At 39.1% G+C, this 23325-nt stretch overlaps 2 protein-coding genes across 7 annotated transcripts in view; one reads left to right on the top strand and one right to left on the bottom strand.

The window, feature by feature from the left end:
* Positions 1-2353: 2353 nt before the first annotated feature.
* Positions 2354-22362, bottom strand: GABPB1 (GA binding protein transcription factor subunit beta 1). 4 transcript variants are annotated; one of them, XM_007427132.3, is made up of 9 exons: positions 22263-22362; positions 15039-15146; positions 13060-13227; positions 11821-12015; positions 11325-11436; positions 10721-10834; positions 8287-8472; positions 7571-7686; positions 2354-3570 (listed from the first exon to the last, which is right to left on the bottom strand). In XM_007427132.3, the coding sequence occupies exons 1-9, from the start codon at positions 22332-22334 to the stop codon at positions 3418-3420; spliced, it is 1224 nt and encodes a 407-aa protein (XP_007427194.1). In that variant the 5' UTR covers positions 22335-22362; the 3' UTR covers positions 2354-3417. The 4 variants fall into 4 exon arrangements, with proteins under 4 accessions (XP_007427194.1, XP_088004723.1, XP_025021761.1 ...); XM_088148597.1 differs by lacking the exon at positions 22263-22362 and adding an exon at positions 21882-22021; XM_025165993.2 differs by lacking the exon at positions 22263-22362 and adding an exon at positions 21806-21941.
* USP8 (ubiquitin specific peptidase 8) overlaps positions 21700-23325 on the top strand; it is a 29650-nt gene continuing 28024 nt past the window's right edge. For 2 of the 3 annotated variants that reach the window (XM_007427135.4, XM_088148596.1), the window contains exon 1: positions 21892-22030. The gene's annotated coding sequence lies outside the window, so the exon portion shown is untranslated. Of the gene's footprint in view, positions 21838-21891; positions 22031-23325 lie in introns of those variants that run through there. The other variant, XM_007427134.4, reaches the window with a different exon arrangement.

The following is a 23325-nucleotide window of genomic DNA, read 5'->3' as shown; positions in this document are numbered from 1 at the left end:
ATTTTGTGAATTCTTGTTATGGCTCTTGTTCACATATTAAGTGGAACCACTAAACTATTGTTAGAATCAACAGAATCTTCTTTATATATCCAAAGGTTTGGATTGACTAGGTTGTGGCAGACTGGAACATGGGTCTTTTCAATCCATTTCCAAGCTTTTCACATCTTCTCATCTCCATGCCAAATTCAGCCACTGATTTTCTACTTTAAATAGTGCTGATATGATAAAATAGCAAATTATAATGACTTATTGGAAGAATCATCTTAGATAATTAGAGTTGAAATCTCCAATGTAGACCCTATTGCTAGACAAATGTTAAAATTTGTGGCAGTGCATATTTCAGTTGAGCTCATGCACCTTCAGGCCAAGCCCAGGAACTCTCTAGATGTAATGACTGTTGAGACTGTTGTAATAATGATGCAAATGCATGTATTTCTCTACATGTTTCTATTGCGGTTCTTAAAAATTCAAGAGGCCAGCTAGCAACCTCACAAGTTCCTTTTATAACAATTCATGCTATAAAAGAAATCGCCCAGGTGATAACATTTTACAAAATAAGTGAATCAACCCTGCATCTGTGGAAAAGATATTTAATTGTAAATAGAAAAGGTAGGCCAAAGACAGTTTTAAGGGCAATTCTTTCGTATAGGTAATCTAGATGACTTATAAAGTTATACGTTTCATAAAAGCACTGAAAGATAAACACAGCAAAGCACAAATCAAATACAAGGTATACTTGGAAATAAAGGAGCTGCACAGTAGTCTGAACAAAGTGTAAAGCGTTGTAGCACTTGGTAATCTTTAAGGCAGTATGGTCTGTGAATGTCTGAAAGCCACAAATGTCCGAATGTTCTTGGCTCTGTGCAGGTCAACATTTGCAGCAAGGCAAGATAGACCCAACTGTATCAACTATGACTGACAAGTGAGGAAATAACATTTTTATACATATTCCCTTGGGTGACCTGAGTGCAAGTAGAAAGCTAGCACAAGGACCAGGTTGAGGGAAACCCATTTCTTTTCTCCTTGTATTCAAATCCCATCTACAGTTCTATCTACCTCTCATTCTTCTGCATTTGCAGAGCATGCCTGAGCTGTGAGGCCTTTAGTAGGTCACATAACCTTTGTTCTTGCCTTAAGTCCAGCGGGGGACTAAGTGCTTACTTACCTATTTTTTGAGGATATGCTAAAGTTTAGGGCCCTGATTCTAAAACACCCTTATTTCTTTTAATTGTGAACTTCTCATCTGTAAGAGCATTTAGGATTGCCCTCCTGTTCATTGGAATATTATCACAATACTTTACAGACCGAAATCAGCCTTTCACAATTTAATATATTTCAATCATGGTGGACTTTCAACTCCACATAATCCCCAGCAGGTATGACCACTGATCGTACTGGTTAGCAAATGCGGGCACTGAATACCAATAAACCTGGGTGGAATGGGAGGAGAGAGACACTAATTGGGAAAGACTGATTTAAAACACTGTACACTGGAAATGCTAAGAACTATGTCCCTGAAGACCACAGAAATCAAAACATAATCAGAGCTGTCAGAAATAACAGAAGGCAACAACCGAACTGTGCGCAAATTTGCCCCTAGAGGTCATTCATGATTAGGGCAATCTTAATTTTGGTTTCTTGTGCAGATAAAACAATGAAAATGTACGTGCGTATTAGTTGTACTGTTAGATTGAGACGATGGGCACAAATACGAACAACGAACTTTTCCTCTGTAAGCTTCACTGGAAGAAGAAAGAGCAAAGATCACAGGAGTGGTGGAAGAGCAGGAACACAAGAGTACGCGAATTTCACTTATGGGGCTCCTACATAAACCGCATGCAAGGAGCTCAGACTTTTCTGTTACTCCTGTTCATTTTGCAGCTGGAGCAGGGAACATTGTGAAAGAGAGGATCCCAGCAATTGTGCCGAACTTTCTTATATTTTATACTACTGGTATACAACAGCCAAGATCCTGAAAAGGAGGACAGTGTGAGGAGTCACTTAAAAAGCTTGCTGCCTAATTTAACCTCTCCAATCTCAGCGTGATGCTGCCACCTTCACTCTTGAGGGATGTTCTCTTGGAGAGGTGCTGCGAGATGCCATTCCCAGACCCAGGTCTTCAAGTCACTTCCCTCCACCCCCTTTGACAATCTGTAGCATGCGATAAAACCTTTGTTGGGCATATGTTGTGAACTCTTTTAGGAGCACTGCTCATCTGTACTTGCTGTTGGTCAGTCAGATTAAAGGTACTGTGAGAGATGGACACTTGTGTGCCATTTACCTACAGATTTCTTGAAGGACAGCCTCCACCCGAATTCCAGATATCAGCCTATTACTCTTACAGCTTCTTGCATTTGCTTTTTTTTTTTTTTTGGTGCTGTAACATAAATGTTAACATCCTGTCCAGCAGGTGGTAGCATAGTAGGGGAGAGGTTAAGCTCAAGAGCTTCAGGGAGAAACTCTTGAAACTTGATCTCCATCTGCAGAATTATCCCAGCCCAGCTTGGTTAGTCACCTGGAAATATGATTGGCTGCGCTAACGGTAATATTTTCATATAATTAATATATTACATAAATACTGGTTTTTGTTTTCTTTTTCTTCTCCCAAGTTACATTCCTCTAAGAAATGCGACTCCCAATATAAAAGAAAACAATCGACCCACAGTTATTCACCGGCTTCTTCCCCCACCCCCTACCCCCTATGACCTAGAGGTTAAATATTTTTTTCTCATAATTTTCCATCCTCTTTCCTGAAAAATACTTATGTAAGATGTATATAGAAATTATAAAAAAACATGCAGCATATGTACAAACTGAAAATTTTTAAAAATATCAGCTTCATATACATGTCAATCTACTTGAATATATCAGGAATTAAATATAAAAAATTACACTTTTTTTCCTAAAAAAAGGGGGCATTGTTTGGAGGCCCTGGCCAACTCCTTTAAAGCTGTACAAAGGATAATAATCAGTAAATGAATTTAGTCAGAGATCTAATTTGTAGCTTTCAAGATTGGTTCTGTCACATAATTCATTTACACAGCGTGGTTTAAATCAACAGTTATCACCCTTAAAACTGTTCTGTATCTCAGCAGATTCATAGTAAAATCAAAAAAGTCACAAAAACATTGGCATTGCAGGTTTGTGGATCCCTTCCAAAAAGATTATACAACTAATTTTTGAACTGTAAAAAAAAAAAAAAAACTATTTACAGTATTTCTTTTTTAAATATTTTTGCACAAAATGTCTAAATTCTGAGTTTTTTTTTATGATACAAGAAAATCACCAGAGCTCATGGCTTAAGTCCAGTAGCATCTTCTTTGACAAAGAATCTCAGTTCTACACCTATGTGTTAGGCAGACCCAGATTGTACTGCAGTTTTCTTAACCTGTTTAATAGAATGCTCACTTTGTCCATTCAAACAGCTTCTTTGTTAGTCTGGAGGCGGGTCATTGCCTCCAACTTCTGCCTATAAGCTTCTGCCTCTTGCTCTTTCTTCAGAAGTTGCTGGCGATACTTCTGCGCTTCTCGATTGGCCTCATCCAGCTGTTTTTGTAACGTCTCTCTTTCCTATTAAAATTAAAAACAAACAAAACAAGCATCTTGTTAATGTGTATCATCTAAAAGTGAATCATAGGTTTATAATTTTTTAAAAACTTTTTTTTGTCAACAGTTGAAGAAATAAGGTGGAATAACTTTGAAACAGAGCGAATTAGAAGTTCTTGGACCCATTACTTAGAAACAAAGTTTGAAACTTAACGTTCTCTACAAAAACAGAATGTTTGCTTTCAAAAACCATGTACTTCTTGTATAATGCCTCACTGAAACACATGATTTTGAGATGTCCTAAAATTGTTATGTTTTGGGAAGAAATAATTACATATATTATTTTGACTTTGAGATGTAGATTATATTCAGACAATTACAAAGAAATATGGTTATCCTTTATCGAAATTCTATTGTAAGATTTTCTGTGTATGAGAAACCCATGTTTTGCTTTTTTTTCCTGTGTTTTGTTTAATTAAATAAAGATGTGGGTGTATACATACACACACTAGCTGAATAGATTTTATGTCCAAGTATACAACTTCTTTACTATATCTTTCTTCTGATAAACAAACATACAAAGCAAGAAATCTTCCAGTAGGTATAGTCTCACTGCATCCAAGCTAGGAAAATAAGGTTAGCAGCTCCCAATCAAGCCAAAATAAAAAGCCATGATTGTTCTAAATTATTAACATTTTCTAGTGTGAACTGGGAAACTTGCATTATTATCAAGGTTTATTTTTCTAGCTTCTCTCAAAATAGAAGCCAAGCAGTTATACTGAAGGACACAAAGATCATTCCAATTTCTGCCACTTATAAGGCTACCATGTCTCGGCTGCAAAAATCCAAACGATCACTACGTTGCAGTAATGAGTTTTCCACCTGGTGGTTGTCTGGATTTCTGCAACCCCTTAGCTTATTAAATGGGGCTAATTTCAGAAGGAAACATGCAGTTTCAGAATAGGCCAAATGAACAAGTGAAACGGTAGATTCTCTTCTAATTCTTGTATCTTGTTTGGTTCATTGCAGATTCCTCCCCATTTCAAGCAGGCAGTGAGTAGGTCAGTGCTAGCCAAGCCTATAGAATTAAAAACGCAACCTATCAATGAGAATACATCAGTCTAGCAACTGATTATAAGTAATCAGTTATACTTATGTATTACACATACTGGTAGTCCTCGCTTAATGACCATTTGCTTAGCAACTGTTCAAAGTTACAATGACACTAAAGTGACTTACGACTGGTGCCCGAAGTTACGACCGTTGTAGTGCCCCCATGGTCACATGATCGTTATCTGGGCGCTTGGCAACCAGCTCGCACACATGATGGTTGCCATGTCCCAGAGTCACATGATCGCCATTTGCAATTTTCCCAGCCAGCTTCTGGCAAGCAAAATCAATGGGAAACTGCTTGATTCACTTAACAACCGTGTGATTCACTTAGCAGCTGTGGGATTTGCTTAACAACCGCTGCAAGACAGGTTGTAAAATCAGGTCCTGTCATGTGATTTGTTTAACTGCATCACTTAGTGACCTAAATCCCGGTCCCAATTTTGGTCGTTAAGTGAGGACTACCTGTATTATATGATTAATATTAGCACTGGTAGTCTTCTTTTTGCACAGTTTAAAGAAACATGGCACCTACAACTAAATTGACAAAAACCATTAAGAACTGGAGAGAAAGGTAAATGTTAAACCAAGCCTAATAAGGAAAATTGAATGAAGTATATACATTCTGCTTCTTGGAGTAAGAGATATCAGTAAAACCTGAGAGAAAACAGGCCTACTGTTAGAATATATTACTGCTGTGGGACTATACATTATATTTTGAAAGGATGCTGCTGGAACCTTGTTGATTTTTTTAAAAAAATGCAAAACCATCAACGTGTCCTTATTTTTATCTGATGAAACAGAACAACTTTGTGGTTAAAAAAAGAAAAACAACTTGAGTTCAAAGTAGGAGTGATTTTTTCCCCTCTTCCAAAACATTTTAGAGTAAACAAAACTGATGCTAAAAGCAGCATACCTACTTTATTAAAATAATTAACTCAGAAATCACTTTGTTGTGACCTTTACACAGTAAAAGTTTTTAAACCTCCATGTTTTCACTAATCAATGAATGTCAGTCCTTCCATTGTAATCACTAGATAGTACTAAAATAAAAGGCAGTGTCTATTCTATTGCTTTACTGCAATAAAATGGGGAGGAAAAAACTCCCCCTTCCCTTTCTCTCTACTTTCTCTTAATGCACAATACTATCCATGTTCCAAGCCTGAGTTTAACAGGATTTCTGTCTAACTAAATATCTCATTACAGCCCTTGACAAGGCTTTTTTTCCCCAGCCCCCTAATTCCAAATTCCTCCATACCTATAGATTTTCAAATCATCCCAGCTGAACTGTGTACTAATACTACTATAGAACTTTAGGAACTGAGTAAGTCCTGCTGATACTATACTCTGATTCCTTCAAAATCATCCAATTTTCCAACAACTTACCATGGTCCAACAGAGTGCTACCAGTACTCACTGCTTAAATCCATCCAAGCCCACAATCTCTGACAGGTTTTGGCTTAAATCCTTATTTCCCATTGAAGCAAACCCTGCCTATCTATCTGTCTGTCTGCTGTCTGTCTATCTTAGTTCACAACCATTCCTTGCTTCTCCCCTTCTAAACATAAAAACTGCAAACCTTCAATGCAGGGATTTGCCCCCTTGCTGATCTTTCTCTGGCAAGTACTATGTACAATGTGGTAGATCATAACTCTCATACAGGAACATTAAAGTATACCTAAAACACTTGTAACAGTCTGCAGGAATGACCTTGGGAGACAGGAGGAAGAGTCACAGCCTAGACAACAGCCTGATAAAATTTGAGCCCAAAGAAGGGGTGAGGGTACAGAAAGCGTCTCAGAAGGGACCCTCCCAGGTTTTCAGTACTGCAAGTACTTTCATATTTGCAAGATTCTGTTACTGTAACCTTACAATAAAGGTAGTATTAATACTCATGGTGGGTGCTTCTTCTCTGGACTACTTCAAAGGGCTGACATCATCTGTGTCATCAAGGTCAGGAAGCAAGAAGGACAGGACTACTTCTAAGGTAGATGTCATCCCAATGACACTATAGTACTCCAGAGAAACAACCCACCCCCCCATTTGGAGTCTAACAATACTTCACAGATACCTTGAAGGAAATATAAATGGATAACTATTTATTAAATATCCACCTAATTCTAAAGTTGCTGGGACCAGACTTTTTTAAAAATGTGAAAAATGCAGACTGATAATGTGCAAACTGAAAATTGTCTTTTTATTATGACAGTAACACATAGCCCATACATTAAAAAAGAGAGCTACAGCTTTTGTCTCAGAAGAATTTAGGTGTTTTATCTGAAACCACTTTTAAGAGGAGAAATAATGGAATAAAGATGCTACTTGAACTTAATTACTGAATGAGCATAATGTAGTCTTTCCAGACTATAAGTTACAAATCAGTACTCAGTGTGACATAGAAGTTTGAAAATACATTCACCTCACATTTCCATCATAGCTGTGGGATAGATTTAACCAAGATAAAAAGGGAAATAAAGTAGCCCATTTCACATAAATGTTAAGCAAGAAACCTGTTTATACAAAGGATCTGTTACACATTTTTACCAAACCATTATTAGTTCTTTTAAGTGTCACAGTTAATTAAATGAAGTAAAAATATTTTACTTCGTATTTAATGAAGCACATGAAGATAAGTTTATCCAAAACAAAATAGTTTTTCTTAACTTTTCTGTTCACACTAGCTGATAATTCTTACTGCAGAACTTTGAGATTATATTTTCATAAATTAAATGGCATAGGAGGAGCCATATTTCACTGGAAACACTTAAACCAAGTAACTTAAAAACAAATGTAAGATGCAGTAGTAAATTCCTTATTTTCTTCAAGTACAAAAAATACAATTATAAAGCAAGACAACAAGAAATATTCAGTTTAGAAAATCAGAATAAAACATCTCAGCTAACAGATTCCTTACTTCTATTTCTGCCGATTCCACCCGATTTTCAACTATCTCAATACATGGTCTCTTGATTGGAGGCTCTTCGCTGATTACTGTTTCCTCTGCAATGTCTGTGGCTGGTACTGTGAGAACTTGAATTGAAATAAGTTTGTATCAAAACTATAGAAGTTACAATGGTTGCATTTAGATGCTGGGATAGATTGGGATAGGTAATTACAGATGTTTATTAAATATATGAGTTGGAAGAAGCCTGTCATCTAACCTAACTCTCTTACTAAAGACAACTCCCAGGATCCTTCACCATTTTTAAGAGTTGCATTAATAACAAGGCTGCATTCTAATAAGTCAGTTCATTTAAACAGCCACAAAGGCTCATGCAGAAGCCTTTCAAAGATGTAGCTACTTTAATGAATAGCAGAGAGGGGCTTCAGGAAGTCCTGAAGCAATTCTTCAGAATAATTTTTAAGGTGTGCATAGCCCTTATAACTAGTTTTCTTAACTCATGATTCCATGGGCAGAAATGCAATTGTACAGTGTGGAGCTCTTTTCCCCTATTCCGGAAATTGAGTCTAAGATGTTCACTAATTGTCCTCCACAGTGCTTTACATTCCAGCCCAATCCTATTCTTCATTATCTGTTTTCTGTAAAGAGCTTTTATGAATATTAAGTTCAACTTAACCAACAATTTCAATATAAAGTCCTTAAAGTTCTATTACTGGTTTTCTACTTACCTTGCTGCCCATCTGGCATGGTCACTATAATGGGTTGACCCATTCCACTGGTGGGAATGGAATGAAGATTTCCAAGCTGAATCCCATCAGTTACTATGGTAATGACCTGCTGACCTCCAGAACTAACTACTTGCTGAATTGCACCATCCACAGATTCAGCGGTCACAACTTCTTCTGTTGCCACAACTTTCAAATAAATAAATAAAACATATATAAGCAATTAAGACTGATCAAAAAGCTTGCTTTTAAAAATTAGAGGTGGAACCTCATGAAAATGTGTCAGTATGGACTGCTCCTCTTCATTATTTCAATGGAGTTAGCTGAAATAGCTCTTCTAAGAGACTCCATTCCATTCTATTTTTCTCCCCCACCAGCAATATCACACACAAAGTCAGTCCATCTTCTGTACAACTGAGCATGCTCATCCCCACTGGGTTTTGGGAGGAATCTCTCCCCCCACTTTTTCTCTGCTAAATTATTTTGTACTTCTGCAAATCTTGAAGTTTACTGCTTTGCATAAGTAGCCCAAACAACAAGATTCACACCATCCTTATCTCAATCTTATGTGTGTTGCCTTTTTGACTACTTATACAACATTCCTCACCCCAAATATTGGAAATAGAGAAAATGGTGTACCTAGAATTTCCAGAAATTAAATTCCTTCAAATCTAACTACTTCCTTACAAGTAAAATACAAGTTGTTCAAATTCATAGAGCAATTGATATTATTTGACCTTCAGATACCATGTTAATGCTCATCATTAATTTTTTTCCTGGTCTCTGGGAATTTATATTCTACTTTGTTGAGTTCATCTTTGCTGCTTCTCTTAGGTTTTACCAGGAGGAATCCTAAAGTATAAAGTATATCATTACCAGTATCAGTTCAAGAGCTACATCTACATGTATGCAGTATTGTATTAAAAACAAGCCTTTGAAGTTTATTATTAATCAGATAGACAATAAAAAGCTTTCTCTCAAAAGCTATAGTGTATGATTTATGAAAGAAATGTCAGACATCAGATAAAACTTGGAAGCTTTCATCTTTGCCATGATTGCTTCTTTATTTACAGTGATGTTATTACTCAATCAAGGTCTGCAATTCTTGCTTTCTGTATATTTCTGCCATTATTGAAAGAATGATGTGAAACTCCCCAGGATTTTATGAAAAACCAAGTTGTGCCATAAGGTAGGTAGGTAGGTAGGTAGGTAGGTAGGTAGGTAGGTAGGTAGGTAGATAGATAGATAAATGTGCTTGCCATGGCTTGTTCCCAGTACCGCTGAGATGGCCTTCACAGTACTTCTTTTCATTAGCATGATCAACAAAATCAACTAGTCCCTTCCTGTCTGTTCTATCAAAATCTGGGTAGTAAATGATCTACAAGGAAGTATTCCCAGTAGCACCAATAATTACTAGAGGGAATTATGGGTTTGCAGGATCGTTTCATTAGCTCTGTCTGCCTTCTCCCTCCTTCAACTGTCACCTGGCAGCAGCTTCTGCGTCAGGGTGCAACAAAGGGACATATAGGAAACACAATAGGCTCTGCTGAAGGATCAGTTCCTTTGACTCCCTGGACAATTTCCATTCAAGCCAATCGTCCTATATATGCGCTTGTTTTTCTCATCCCTCAGCCTGCGGGCAGGGACTGTCCTCTATTTACTGACCTTATATAAGCCACTGAGAAGCAGGAGATACAAAAGCTTTCAATAAATTAAGGTCAGGAATAGGCTACAGGAGTTTGGACAAGTATTTTCAGGAGGAAAAGTCCTCCATGTGGCGCTGTTTTATTTAAACAGATGAAACAATCCTTCATAAACCCTGCAATCAACATGTCACAAAAACATGATTAAAGTTTTATTCTTTAACACAAGGAGGTCAATCTCAAATGAGAGAGAGGTATTTAAGACCTCCTTCTTTAAAAAAGTAATCTGGCACTAAATGTTTACTGTCAGTGCTTTGGCCTCCTCCCAAAGCTTCTAGAGAAATACGGTCAATTGTTGATATACTGTATTTCTTAGTAGCAGCTCTGGAGTCAAGCCAAGGCAGTTGGCATTCTTGCTCTGCATAGAAGCCTGATTCCCTTCTACAGATAGGTTACAGCAAAAGGCAACCCTGCCTGAGAAAGCAAATTCAGAAGTCACACCAGTGTCAACACTTATTTGTCTTAAAAGGAACTTGACTGGTAATCCACAAATGTCCTTCATGGAAAGGAAAAACGTTTTCATTTAATTTTGTTCTCTTTTGCTCTCTTCCATTTTAAGTCTGTTTTTCAGTATAAGTATGCCAAGGGGGAAAAAATACCAAGCTTAAAAAACTAATTTGCAATGAAATATGGCATTACCTCAATGCTGAAAACTGAACTGTAAACGAGATGTGATTTTTTTTTTTAATGTGAATCCATATTTGTATTTTTGGAACAATGTTAGTTTTCCTCACCTGGCGTTTCTGATGAGTTGGACAGTGGAGCTGAAGCTTCTGCTAAGGCAGCCAAAGTTGCCAGCACTGATGTTGAGGAATTACCAAACTGGACAGCAGACACTCCACTGTCATCTGTAAATACACAATCCATAAAATCACATCAGAAAGTCACAAAAATCTACTTGTACATTTGAAAGGAAATCAATTTTTTTCCTCCAAAATTAGGCTGATATAATTCTTAAACTCTTGATCAAACAGATCCCTTCAGAGGGAGCAAGCAGAGATTTATTTCTCTTCATGAGGCAAAAGTAGTCTGAACTGAAATAAATGGGAGTGGCGTCAGCAGAATTTGGCAAACCCCCCCCCAAAAAAACAAACGGGGAGACTGCTTTGACATCAAACTGTGGGCCCAAAACCAAATTTTAGACAATGTTAGAATCATCCAGTGCAGTGTGAGTCTATATGAAAAATGAGATTCAGGAGATGACAACAGCAGCAAAAGAAGTGATATACTTGATGCAATTTTAGCACAATCTTATTCCCAATTTAATAGAGCGAACAAGCAATTTACAATCCCCCGGGCATGTGAATATCTGCATTTAATGTTAATTGCAGAGAATACCTGTTAGATTCACAACACCACCAGGTCCAATGATGAACTGTGGCGTTGCTGCATGAATTGTCACTGTATCAGGGCTTTCTGGATTCGTGTTGATTTGGTTCTGCATTGCGATCTATGACCAAAAAATAAGAGTGCTTTTTTTAAAAACATTTATTTGGGGGGAAATGAATTATATTAAAAGGGATACAGTTCATGGAAGATGTTCAGAAATTAGACAGGTAGTTAATCTCAGACAGAATAGTAATCAACAGCTTCATGTAACCTTTAGCTCATGCACAGTGTATTGTTATTTATTAATATATATTCAACATGGAAAAAATCTGGCAGATACTATTCAGAATAAATACATCAGTTTCAAGGCGTAGGGAAAGAGGGAATATAGTATGATAAAGTAAGAACAACAGAGGGCCAGGGAGTCATTGATATAAAAGGCAACTGCCTAGAGATTAAGCTACAAGGTTCTGGAAAAGCCTTACAGGAGTGAGTTTTGAGTTACCTGTAGAATTTCTGCCAAGTCTTCATATCCATTGTCTATGGCAATGTCTAATGCTGTCTTGCAAAATTTACTTTGTGTATGGACATCTGCTCCATACTTTATTAAGAGTTCCACTACTTCTTGATGATTGTGCTCCGTGGCCCAATGCAGAGCAGTCATTTTCAGCATGTCCTTTGCATTTACATCAGCACCATGCTACAAAACAAATCCCCCATATTCAATTAAATTTCTTTCAAAATGGAAAGATGCAGTCAAAGTTAATTTTAGAGTCAGCGTTACTTTGAATATTTATTCTTAAATCTGTGTCCTACCTTTTAAACTTTGTTCATGCTGTCAGTTCCCCCCCCCCCCGAGTTAATATACTGTACATGATTAATGCTATATCCCTTATTGCCTTGAACTGTTAGGCAGACACATTTTCAAAATAGCTAATCTTAGAAAGTAAATAGCAGAAGATAAAATCTGATGTCTAATGATTCTTGTGCCTCTCAGCATGGCTTCAGTTATTTTTTTCCCTTCAAAAATAAATCTCTTCATGTAAAAATATTATTGAAAAGAAGTCATGTGCTATTATTAGTCTGATAAAATAAAGGAAAATCTATAATTTGCATTCCAAGTAATTTTCTTAAAGGATTTTGGACTGCTGCTATAGTATTTTCAGACAGCAAAATAGAAAGGCCTTGAAACAAGAATATCGGTGGGCAGTTTCTTGAAAAATTGTTTTAGTTAAAAAGCACAGCTGTAAAACCATAATTTAAGGAAATTAAGCTATCCTTTCTTAAAATGCTTTGACAGATAATATTCTTTATGCTTGTTTTTTTTTCCTGTTATGGACAAATTATCTGAACACACTGCCAAATTTTAATGAACAAATTGTTGATCATTGCTTTTAAATGTAAAGATGTTTCAATATGCCATATATGACTTAAATCAGCATATTGTTCCTATGGTTTGATTCAGCCAGCCTGCCCACAAAGGGAAACCACTTTGCATGTGCACAAAATGGTGCCACTGATTCTCCTACTGCACAGCATCACATCCTTCATTTCTAGAGAAGGTCTGAAGGAGGGCCCAAAAAGACTCAATGTGCATTTAAAAAATGCTCCTTGGTGCCAGGCAATGTTCCGAAAAATTCCTTTAGATGCCACTGATAATGGAGGAAAAAGGCTTCAGTCCATTAGCAATGATGTCCTATTTCGACTCTGTTACAGTTAATAATAAATGAAGACCTTTTTTTACCTTCAGCAAAACTTCTACTATGCTCGCATGGCCTTCTGAAGCTGCCATATGAAGTGGTGTTCTATCCACTTTGGTCCTAGCATCTCGACTTACACCTGCTCGTAATAACACTTCCGTGGTTGAATAGTGCCCATATTGTGCTGCTAGATGAAGAGGAGATGTTCCCAGCTGCAACATAAGATATGAAATAGGACAGAATATTTGCACATAATTATCCTCTTACTTGACAACATTAAAAATATTACACTTTTCAGTACCATTATTTTTAAAAAAACAATCTTATGGAAATTCTGGTGTATTAGGCTGCTTTTATCTTTATTATTTTCCTAACTTTTGGCTTTGAAGTCACTAATCTTTCCTCTACATAATCCTCTAATCCTTTCCTATAATCTTTCCTTTCATCATAAGTTAGAAAGGAACTAACTCTTTCTCATAACCAAATTTTTGCCCAGTCTCAACATTCATGAATATCCTGATCTAAAGGAAAGTTATATTTTCTTTTAATTAAACACAGCGTTGCAGTCATCAGGCAAGCAGTACAATCATCAAGATTTGATGGCCAAAATCTCACAGCTGTGGTAGTGATCTTACATTCTAGCCTGGGAATTTTTCCATGCTCACCAAAGCCAGAAGCCAAAATTTTGAAAAAATCATTATGCATTGCTGCATCCTACATGTTGTCCTTTTTGGTCTTCCTTCTACTGGATTTGATTCCCCAAAACAGGAAATACAGGCAGAAAAAGTTGAATAGTTATGTCCAGTTATCCCCAAAAAGGCCGGACTCTGAAATCTCAGGCTGAAGCTGAGGTTTGAAGTTTGGGAGCAATATGCCAGGAGTTCCTATGTAATTCTAAGCTTTTTCTTAGCAAAAACTAAATAATGAGAGAAGTTGGACAATATGTTCCACAATTTTGTTCATGAACAGTAAATCTGGCTTCTTGTTATCACAGCCAATAACCAGTGACTTCCACACATACATGCCAATCTTTAAAAAAAAAATCAAATGAAAAGTGGAATGTCATCAATATTTCAACAATGAATAAATTTATTGGGCATCAACTTAGTTTGGATGAACAATTAATAAAAGCCAGAGGCACTTAAACTAACATTTGACATGACACTCTGGCTGTATTTTATATCTCCATGATCATGTTATGCGAACATAAAATCAGTTGCAGGGAGATGGTGTAGCCTGCTGGTATGAGCCTGATCTTTGAATGAAAGAGCCATGTACTTTGGCAAGCCTGTACCCGTTCTCATCTGCAATACAACAAATAATAAACTAATTTCGTTTATAGTTAGGTTGTAAAAATGATAACTGGATAATATGCATCTAGAGTTTTCAGAAAAATTCTGTATCAGAAAATTTTATATTAATATACTATAGAGGAGAGCCAGTTTGGCATAGTGGTTTAAAGGCAGCAGGTTAAAAACCAGGAAACCATAAGGTCTAGTCCTGCTTTAGGCATGAAACCAGCCAGATAACTTTGATCCGACACTCTCTCTCAGCCCTAGCAAGAAGGAAATAGCAAACCACTTCCAAAAAATGTTATCAAGAAAACTGCATAGACTTGTCCAAGCAGTCGTTAAAGAGTCAAACTATAAACACACATAAACCATAAAGACAAAGTAATAGCAATGGAAGGCAGAAATCAGAATCTGAATTTCATTTTTTAAATTAAAGCCTACAATGATAAACTTAAAACAAGTGGTCAGTTTCATGTAATCTAAGAAGTTCAGATTGATCTGGACCTGTTCATCTCACAATTCATATACTGTACCTCACACCTATTATTAAACATTCAAATGTAAACAATTTTCTCAAGAAAAAAATATGAAAATTCCCCTGAATCACACTTGCCTCCTAAGGACAACATGCACACATCCATTTGGTTTTCTTGATAGCAATATGGAAAGTCCCACAAAATAAACAGTGCAAACACAAATATGCAATTCCATTTTTTAAAATATGTTTTTACCCAATCTGTAGTAAAAGGTGCTCCATTGGCCATCAAAATGCGAACTTCATCATCTTGCCCTGCACGAGCAGCTTCTAAAAGCTTCTTTCCCAAATCTACCAGGGACATCTAGAAAAATATTTTAGATTAAAAATAATTAGGTTTGTTGAATGATAAGTTATGAAAGAAGCAAATATTACATCCTTCCCACAGCAACATTTATTAGGTTTCTGCAGCAGCTAAAAAAAAAAGAGGTACACTAGAACTTAACAATTACATTTTTTACATGAAACAAAGCATACTGTAGCCAAAGCTTGCCAGCAGTCTGAGACCAGGACAGCTACTATAAAACAAATAATTTGGTAATGTTTTCTCTAGTTTTGCTTGCTTTAAACCTATTCATGCAGACTCCCTGATTTTCAATATATTGACCTAACAATTTACTATGATGTCCAGTAAGATGCTGAGTTATTTTCCTATTCAATTAAAATTGTTTATTTCTCAGATTTTATAACCCAACTTCCTTCTAAAAGCTCAAGGAAGCCCACACACTCCTTCCTCCAATTTCTCAGCCCACCCGCAACCCTGTGTGAGAGAGTGACTGGCCTAAAGTCACTCAGTGAAGTTCCATGGTTGAGGGTGAGGTTGAACCTTGGTCCAGTCCTAGTTCAACACCTTTACCACTAGAGACAACTCAGAGAGGTATTTATATAACAACTCCTTCCCCAACAGACTGTGTCCTAACAGGGCAAAACAGTGATCAAATGGCCTTGATAGGAGGCAGGCAAGTAGATAGGAGTTTTGTGGTGCATCAGCTAGTGAAGACCAGCACCTTAATCACTACAAACCCTTCACTATTGGAATGCTTTGCAGAAAGGGAGAATGGTTGCTGACTATATTTGTTCAGTTTTAGAATGTCTATGTGTATAATACAGTTTAATTATTTTACTTAAATATATATGTAAGTGCCTTTGAATCAGCGTTGACTCCTGGTGACTGCTTGGACAAGTCCTTACAGTTTTCTTGAAAAGATTTCATTAGTAGTTTGCCATTGCCTGCTTCTTAGAGCTGAGAAAGAATGACTGTCCCAAGGTCACCCAGCTGGCTTTGTGCCTAAGGCAGGACTAGAATTCACAGTCTCCTGGTTTCTAGCCTGGTGCCTTAACCACCACACCAAACTGGCTCTCTATTTAATTATGTAACCTCTTGATTTTCAGAAATCTATCTTAAATGTTATACAAAGTTATATACATATAACCCTTCCTTATATGTGGTTATTACAAAACAGACTTAATCAGTTAGTTAAAAGTGTTTATTTGAATGGCTTTCTTTCTGTTCTTGTCATCCCCTGATCAGCTTAGATTTGTAGACAGGGCAAAATTTCTGCATGACTAATGGAATGTTGGCTTGCCATCTACCCATCCAGTGACTGACTTCCTGAGAGTAAAATGACTTAACCTGAGCTTTCCATGTGTAAAATTATAGCAACAACTACCATTTACAAAAAATAAATGGAGAACATGAAAAACTAGCTTACTCATTAGGATGCCAATGTAAAGCAAACATACTTAGGACTAAGCCCCACTGAACTCACCAAGTTCAGCATGGGGTTCAGCTGCATAAGTGCTGTGCAAGCAATTAATAGTACATAGTCAAAACTTTTGCATTCCCAAGTCTAAATGACTTAGACTGTACACTGAATACAAAAAACTGCCTTACTTCATTCATAACATGCTAGTAGATTCCACTAAACACCTACAACCACCTTAGCTCACTAGCAATACTCAAATCTCATTTTTTCTTTTCAGACAGATCCAAACTCTCAAAGCTACAGTGAAGCTTTGAATGATACTTTTAGTGGCATAAGCATTTAGAAACGCTGATTGTTCCTGCTCAGATTCACAGCTCTAGAATGCTCCTGAATACTGTGATTGTTGCAGTTAGTAGGAACACTTTCCACATATTCCTCTGCCTTCAAAGGCCTTCTGCTCTAGTTCAAATCCAGTGACCACTGTGTTTCATCCTGTAAATTCATGGCTAGATTATAAATCTGGAAATTTAGAATGGAGAAAAATATAACAATGGGGAATATTGCAAAAATGCTTCATTAACCAATATCTTTGCACAAGCACACTGATTAGATTGAATGGCATAGGCCATACACACATGAGGTTTCAGAATCTCTATATCCTCCCTGATCCTACTGCAATCACAGCTGCAAAAAAACTGTTTTGATACCTTGAAACACACTGCACTATTCCTAAAAACTGGTGAAATATTATGGAATGCCATTCCTTTGCATATCCCCCTTAACAAGTCTCAAGAATGTAAGGTATTTTTGTTTGCACTGGTTTGTGATAACTCAAGTACTAATTGTAAAAACTTGTGGGTACCGGCATACTTATTTACACGTCGAAATTCCTAAATGTTTATTAGGGCTACTCAAATATTCTTCCCCCTCCCTCCAAAAGAGTGACAAACTCTAGAGAACAAGCAGAAAATAAAATATTTTACATACTTCAAAATCCACTTTGGCCCTAGTTCCTCTTCCTAAAGTGATTAATAGCTAATTTCTGATTTATTAAAATTAGGCTTTCTTGAAGGCTATCAAAAGTAACATTTGGGGGGGCCATCTAGTGGAGAATTACTTTGCCAAATTATGTTACAGCAATGCAGTATTAACACCATAGCAACCAACTGTAAAGATTTTTTCCCCGTGATAATTGCCTGATTTAGAATGTATTTATATATCTTTTGCTTATTTATTAACTTGTTTTATTTTGTAGGCTTTTCAGGTGTTTGAGAGAATCTGGCAAGAACATGAATGGAAATGGAGCCTTCAACTAGTATTCCCCAACAAATAGCAAAAACACCTGCGTACCATGCTAGCTGGCCCTCATCAGAGCCTTATCTACTAGGGGACCGGAAAGCACTATAAAGTTCATAGAAATTGATGAATTTTGTATTTTCTGTTCTGTATGTGGCCAAATATTAAAATATTCTTAAATACCGTATTTTCCTGACATGGAGTTACATTGGATCCTAAACACACATACAAGGAAATAATCCCCAGATTAGATTGGGAATTCTTTCAAAATAAACCTAATAGAAGAATAGATGTAGTCAATATGAGTGGCTTAAATGCCACCTCAGCCAGACATTTTTAAGCTTTTAGGTAATGGCTACGTAGATGTAGTCCTCATGTAGCAATCAGCAACTTGGTTGTTAAGCAAAGTGGTCACTAAGCGAAACTGTGACTGTGCTTATGATCTTACTTCAGCTTTCCTTTGCTTTATACCTGCAAAGGTTATAAATGCAAGGATTGGACATGAAGTCACTTTTTCATCACCGTCGAACTGCAAACAATCACTGTATGAGGCAGTCGCTAAACGAGGACTACCTGCATTTCAATATCTTGTAAGATGACACTTACTGCTTGAATTCATGGGAACCATTCATTCCTGATACTGAGCTTGGCACATGTCAGAAATCAGTTTAGAGTAGATGCACTATTTAGTTTGTGTCACAATATAAAACTAAAGAGTGGATTTTAAATTTAACTTAATAACTTTAAGAACTGCAGGTACTAAGCCAACAATGAACTACTTACTATCCAGATCTTAAGTTCACAAGCTCTACTTTCCTCCTTGAGGGCCATAAGAAAGAGTTTTGGTCTTTTATTTAACCCAAGTTGGATGTTTCTTCAAAATCAAAATTCATAATCAACTATTATTCGAAATTAACTTAATAATTGGCTGTAGACCTCACACAAATTCACTAGTGTTCATGAATTATGGCTTGCTCAAAAATCCATAGTTTTAAAAGAAAGTGTTATGTGGGAAAAAAGTCAATATTGACTATGGATTTGTCAACATAATTTTTAGATCTAATTACTATTTGTTTCTTTGAAACATCAACTGATGTTATATTCTTCTTCTGACATGCTGGAGAAAGTGGGGAGCGATGCAACTCCAAAGCTCACCTAGTGCAGAAATATATAAAATGTAGGACTGGGTTTATTGCTATATCTTGGATATTTGAATACATGTGCAAGGATTTCTTCCTCTTAAACAATTTCAGAAATGCAGCGAATCTTCCCACCCCCACCACTATATTATGTTATTAATATAACATTATGTAATACCCTCAGCTTTTTGTCTGGAGGCGCTCAAAATTAAATGCTAAAAAGGACTGATTTTTACGTGAAAGAACTATGTACTTCATTATATTTTAAATGTCTATCTTTTGCCCTAAGTCCTCTTGTTGGATCTTAGAGTTCTAGTAAAATGCAAAGTACTGTAGATTCTGGAAGGATACCCTCCACTGATGTCTGCATGTCCCCATGACACCTTGGGTGTTCTGGCAGACTTCACATGCTAAGCCAATTCATTTCTGAAGTCAATTGGCTCAGCTCCTGTTTCAGAAACAAAAAAGCTGCAATTCTGCAGCATTTCCTCTGGAGCTGCAGGGCAGGAAGTTTTCCTTTGGTTGGAACTCACCCCTTCTCCTGTCTCCCATGGTTTCCCTGCACCTCTTGAAATGAAGTGGTGCCTTGCTGCTACCCTTCCTGTTTTCTGGCTACTATAAGAAGTGGTTTTGCATATAGCATCCCATTAGCAAATGCAGAAAAGGAAGAACAAGGAAAGAGCAGGATGCCAGCTAACTGCAATCTTAAAAACATCTTTCTATTCTGGAGGGAGTACTGGCCAGGTCAGGGAAGGGAAACCAAGGACACTTGCCAACCGCAGCACAGGGGCATACTTAGTGGGGGTGGAGGAAGGGGGGAGAATGACACTTTAGTATGACATTCATACACACTCTATATGGATGGACATAAATATGTCAAAATTGGTAACCTGATGGAAAAAAATTCTCATCAAACAGAATATTTTCAAATTTTACTCTTAGTAATATCAACATATTTATACAGTATCATTAATCAATGCAGAGCTGTTTGCTTGTTTACTTGTTAATGCTACTGGTTTTAACATAATTTAACTGCATTCATATTGAGTTTACTTTGAATAAACATGTGCTGAATTTCAGTGTTTCAACAGTCTCTTTAAAGTGAATACAGGAGATCATCTTTGAGTGAATTATATGAATTAGGAAAAAAAGTCTGAAGAAAGGTAATTATACATACACATCTTCATAGAAACAATTCAAAAAACCAACCTCTCTACACAAAAATAAAAATGCCGCTTAAATTCAATTAGCCGATGGTTGAAAAATCAGCTTCAAATTTTTATCAGAGGAATAGCTTTGTTAAAACAGTGAGGCTACAGAGAATGTCTTAACATTGCTGTTCAAAACACTTATCAAAGATCTGAGCAGTATATCCAAACCAAAATAAGCCAATTCAATGGAATAATAATAAACTAAAATGGGAATTGCACTATTTTAAACCCTATCACATACAAATTTAGGGACCCCAGACTGAAAGAGTGAACATTATGAAACAGAGGGCTTCTGTTCTGAATACATGATAGAAAGGGGACTGACATTCTATTTCAAAAGCACGCCACAAGGGTGCATTTACCATTAAGTATTATTACGGTTCCAAAGAAGATAGGTCAGACTTTCTGCCCACTTAAATTACCTTCACTGACTGTGTTCACTCACCATGGTAAACTAAAGGCAGTGCGCTTAGTTGAGCACCATAGGTGAACCCAGCCTCTGGGATCCATAAACCACAGCTCAACCAACCAGGGCTTAATTCAATATGTGAATCCCCTTTTGGGAAGAAGAGAGTGATCTCTTAATTACAGCGGAGAGATCATGGATGGAAATCCATGAGCTAAAGAGACGCGTGACAGAGGGGGGAAAAAGGGTTGTACTTATGGAGTCATGGCACCCAAGCACATGTCTGGTGGGAAGCAGTTCCATGGGTTTCCTGGAATGGGAGGAGCATGAAGAAAACTCCAAAGAGGCCAGAGGCTCCCCTCACTGCAGCTCGCACCAGCCGCGCCTGGAAGCACTTTCCATTCCCCCCCCCCCGTTTCCTCCCAAAGAATGAACAGGGAGCAGGCACGGTCAAGGTGTCTTCAAGCTGCTGCCAATCCCACAGCAGGGGACCCGCTTCCTTGCAGAGGGTGGGCTATTCCTGGCAAAGTGAGCAGCCCCACCCCAGCCACGGTGGTGGATCCCCCGCCTTCCCTGCGCTCTTCCCCGTCCCCTTCCTTGTACCCCTCCCCGCGGCCTAAACCCCCTGACTTAAACCCCCAACTTGTTTTTGTTTTTTTTTGTTATACAAGAAAGAGCTTCCACACGTGAGCGCACGGCCAAGTGGCTGCTACGGGAGGCGATCAACGCCGTAACCGGAGGGAGGAAAAAGGGTGTCCGGTACCAGGGTGCCCGGGAGCGCAGGGTTGGCGAGCTTGCGGCGGGCAGCGCATGCTCCAGGAGGGGGAGGGGACAGACACGACCCGCGTCGGAGGCAACGTGTGAACGCCTGGAGACCAGGGCGGGGGTCGCCAGGCTCCCGCGCGCACCCTCTCCAACCCCCCCGGCTCCTTCCCGCCGGGCGGGCGGCCTTCCCCACTCCCGCGGCGGCCCCGCCGCTCCTTCCCCAAGCGGAGGCCCCCGAGCGCCAGATCCCCGGAAGGCCTCTCCCGTCCCCGCTTTTCCCCGACAGGAAATCCTGGCTGGGTTGGGCGCTGGAAGGAGCGGAGGGAGCCGCGGTAAGCGCCGGGTTCCGGGGGAAGTGGAATTATTTTTTACCAACGAAGAAGAGATCAACTTCCACATCCGGTAACAAGGGCCCCTCTACAAAAAAGGCGCAGACTGACCTGGAAAAGCTTGGCCGGCCCGGCCATCGGAGGTGAGGGGGAGGAAAAGGAAGAGAGGAAGGAGGCCTCCCCTTACCGTGTCGCCCGCGCCCGGCCGCCGCCCGACCGAACGACGAGCAGGGCCGCCGGAGCCCGCCGCCGCTTCTCATAGGCGCCCAAAAGCCCCGCGAAAAAGTCCCCCGCTCGCGCACGGCGGAGGGACACGGGCGGCCGCGCTCGCGAGCGGTGAGACGAGGAAGGAAGGAGAGGCCCGCGGGGGAGGAGGAGGAGGAGCGCGGGGGGACCGAGACGGCGCTGGGGCGGCGCGGCTTCTGCGCCGCAGTCCTCGGAGCACCCCGGCCTGAGGGGAGCTGCTCCCCTCATCGGGGCGCGGGGATTATTGGGTCGCCCAAACGGGCGCTGACAAAAGGAAAACGGAGGTCGGGGGGAGGAAGATTCGGCGGAGGGATACGGCTACCTGAGAGCCTGACTGCGCAGGCGCAGAGCCTTGAAAAAGGGGGAGAGCCGAGGCGAAAGAGGGAGCCGCCATGTTCTGCCGACGCTTTTTTTTTCCCGCTCGAAAGGGGGAGGGGAGCGCTGAAGGGGAGCCTGCGCGCCTGCGCGTTGTGGGGTGCGCGAGAGGCGCCTGAAGTCTGAAGTTGTTGGAAGGCTTCGTGCCTCTGTTCCAGCAGGTGTGCAAAAAAGCGTGACCTTGGTGCGACCCCCACCATCCCTTCTAGGGTCTATTGGGGCGGTGACGGGATGAAGTGCAGGTCTTAAACCTTGCAACACCCCTGAAGCCCCCCTCCCGTCCAAATTAGCCTTGCCTACTCTTGACATTTGAAATTTCCACAGACTGCAGCAAACCTGATGAAGCCCTCAAGGTTGGGCTGCAGTCTGGTGCTTGTGGACCTTGGAAGCCAGCCCATGAGCTTAATGTGTCTGGATTGTGCTGAAAGGGAGAGGTTGAAGCTAAGAGAATGCATATAAAGAGGTGTCCTAACAATCAGCCTGGTATTATTAGTTTTTTATCCTGCCTTATTTTATATGCAGCTCAAGGCAGCAAACACCTAGTGATCCTGCCTCCTGTTTTCCCCACAACAACCCTGTGAGGTGGGTTGGGCTGAGAGAGAAGGACTGGCCCAAAGTCACCCTGCCAGCTTTAATGCCTAAGAGGGGCCTAGAACCCACAGTCGCCTGGTTTCTAGGCCAACCCCTTCACCACTACTCTAAACTGATACCTTTATATGCATTGGGCTATAATTCTCACAATCTTTAATCACTATGGAAATTATTGCAGGCTGTAAGCCAGATTCAGACAAATGGGATAGGATATCTTGGCTATTATGTTCATTCCAGGTCAAGAGATGTCTGTATATATAAAAGTCTTGTACTTTCAAGGCAAAACTTATTTCACTGTTTATCCACTTTGTTTTGCTATTTTCAGGAAGTGGTAGAAGTAATCATTTGTATTTACTTTTGCATCTCATTCCCATGTAAGTTTAAGCATTTGGCACATATGCATTGTTTTTATCATATCC

Source organism: Python bivittatus, unplaced genomic scaffold, assembly GCF_059951505.1.
Source record: "Python bivittatus isolate LINGU-HERP-01145 unplaced genomic scaffold, Pbiv_v1 ctg000530_np1212, whole genome shotgun sequence".
Lineage (NCBI taxonomy): Eukaryota > Metazoa > Chordata > Lepidosauria > Squamata > Pythonidae > Python > Python bivittatus.
The sequence above is the reverse complement of the archived record's forward strand: the minus strand, read 5'-3'. Positions and strand labels throughout refer to the sequence as shown.

Coding starts and splice junctions, on each gene's coding strand:
- GABPB1 (XM_007427132.3), bottom strand. CDS start 22,334: ATGGCGGCTCCCTCTTTCGCCTCGGCTCTCCCCCTTTTTCAAGGCTCT. Junction 15,147..22,262: donor CTGCGCAGTCAGGCTCTCAG/GTAGCCGTATCC, acceptor ATATTTTTCTAG/ATGTCCCTGGTAGATTTGGG. Junction 12,016..13,059: donor TAGTAGAAGTTTTGCTGAAG/GTAAAAAAAGGT, acceptor TTTGTTTTGTAG/CATGGTGCTGATGTAAATGC.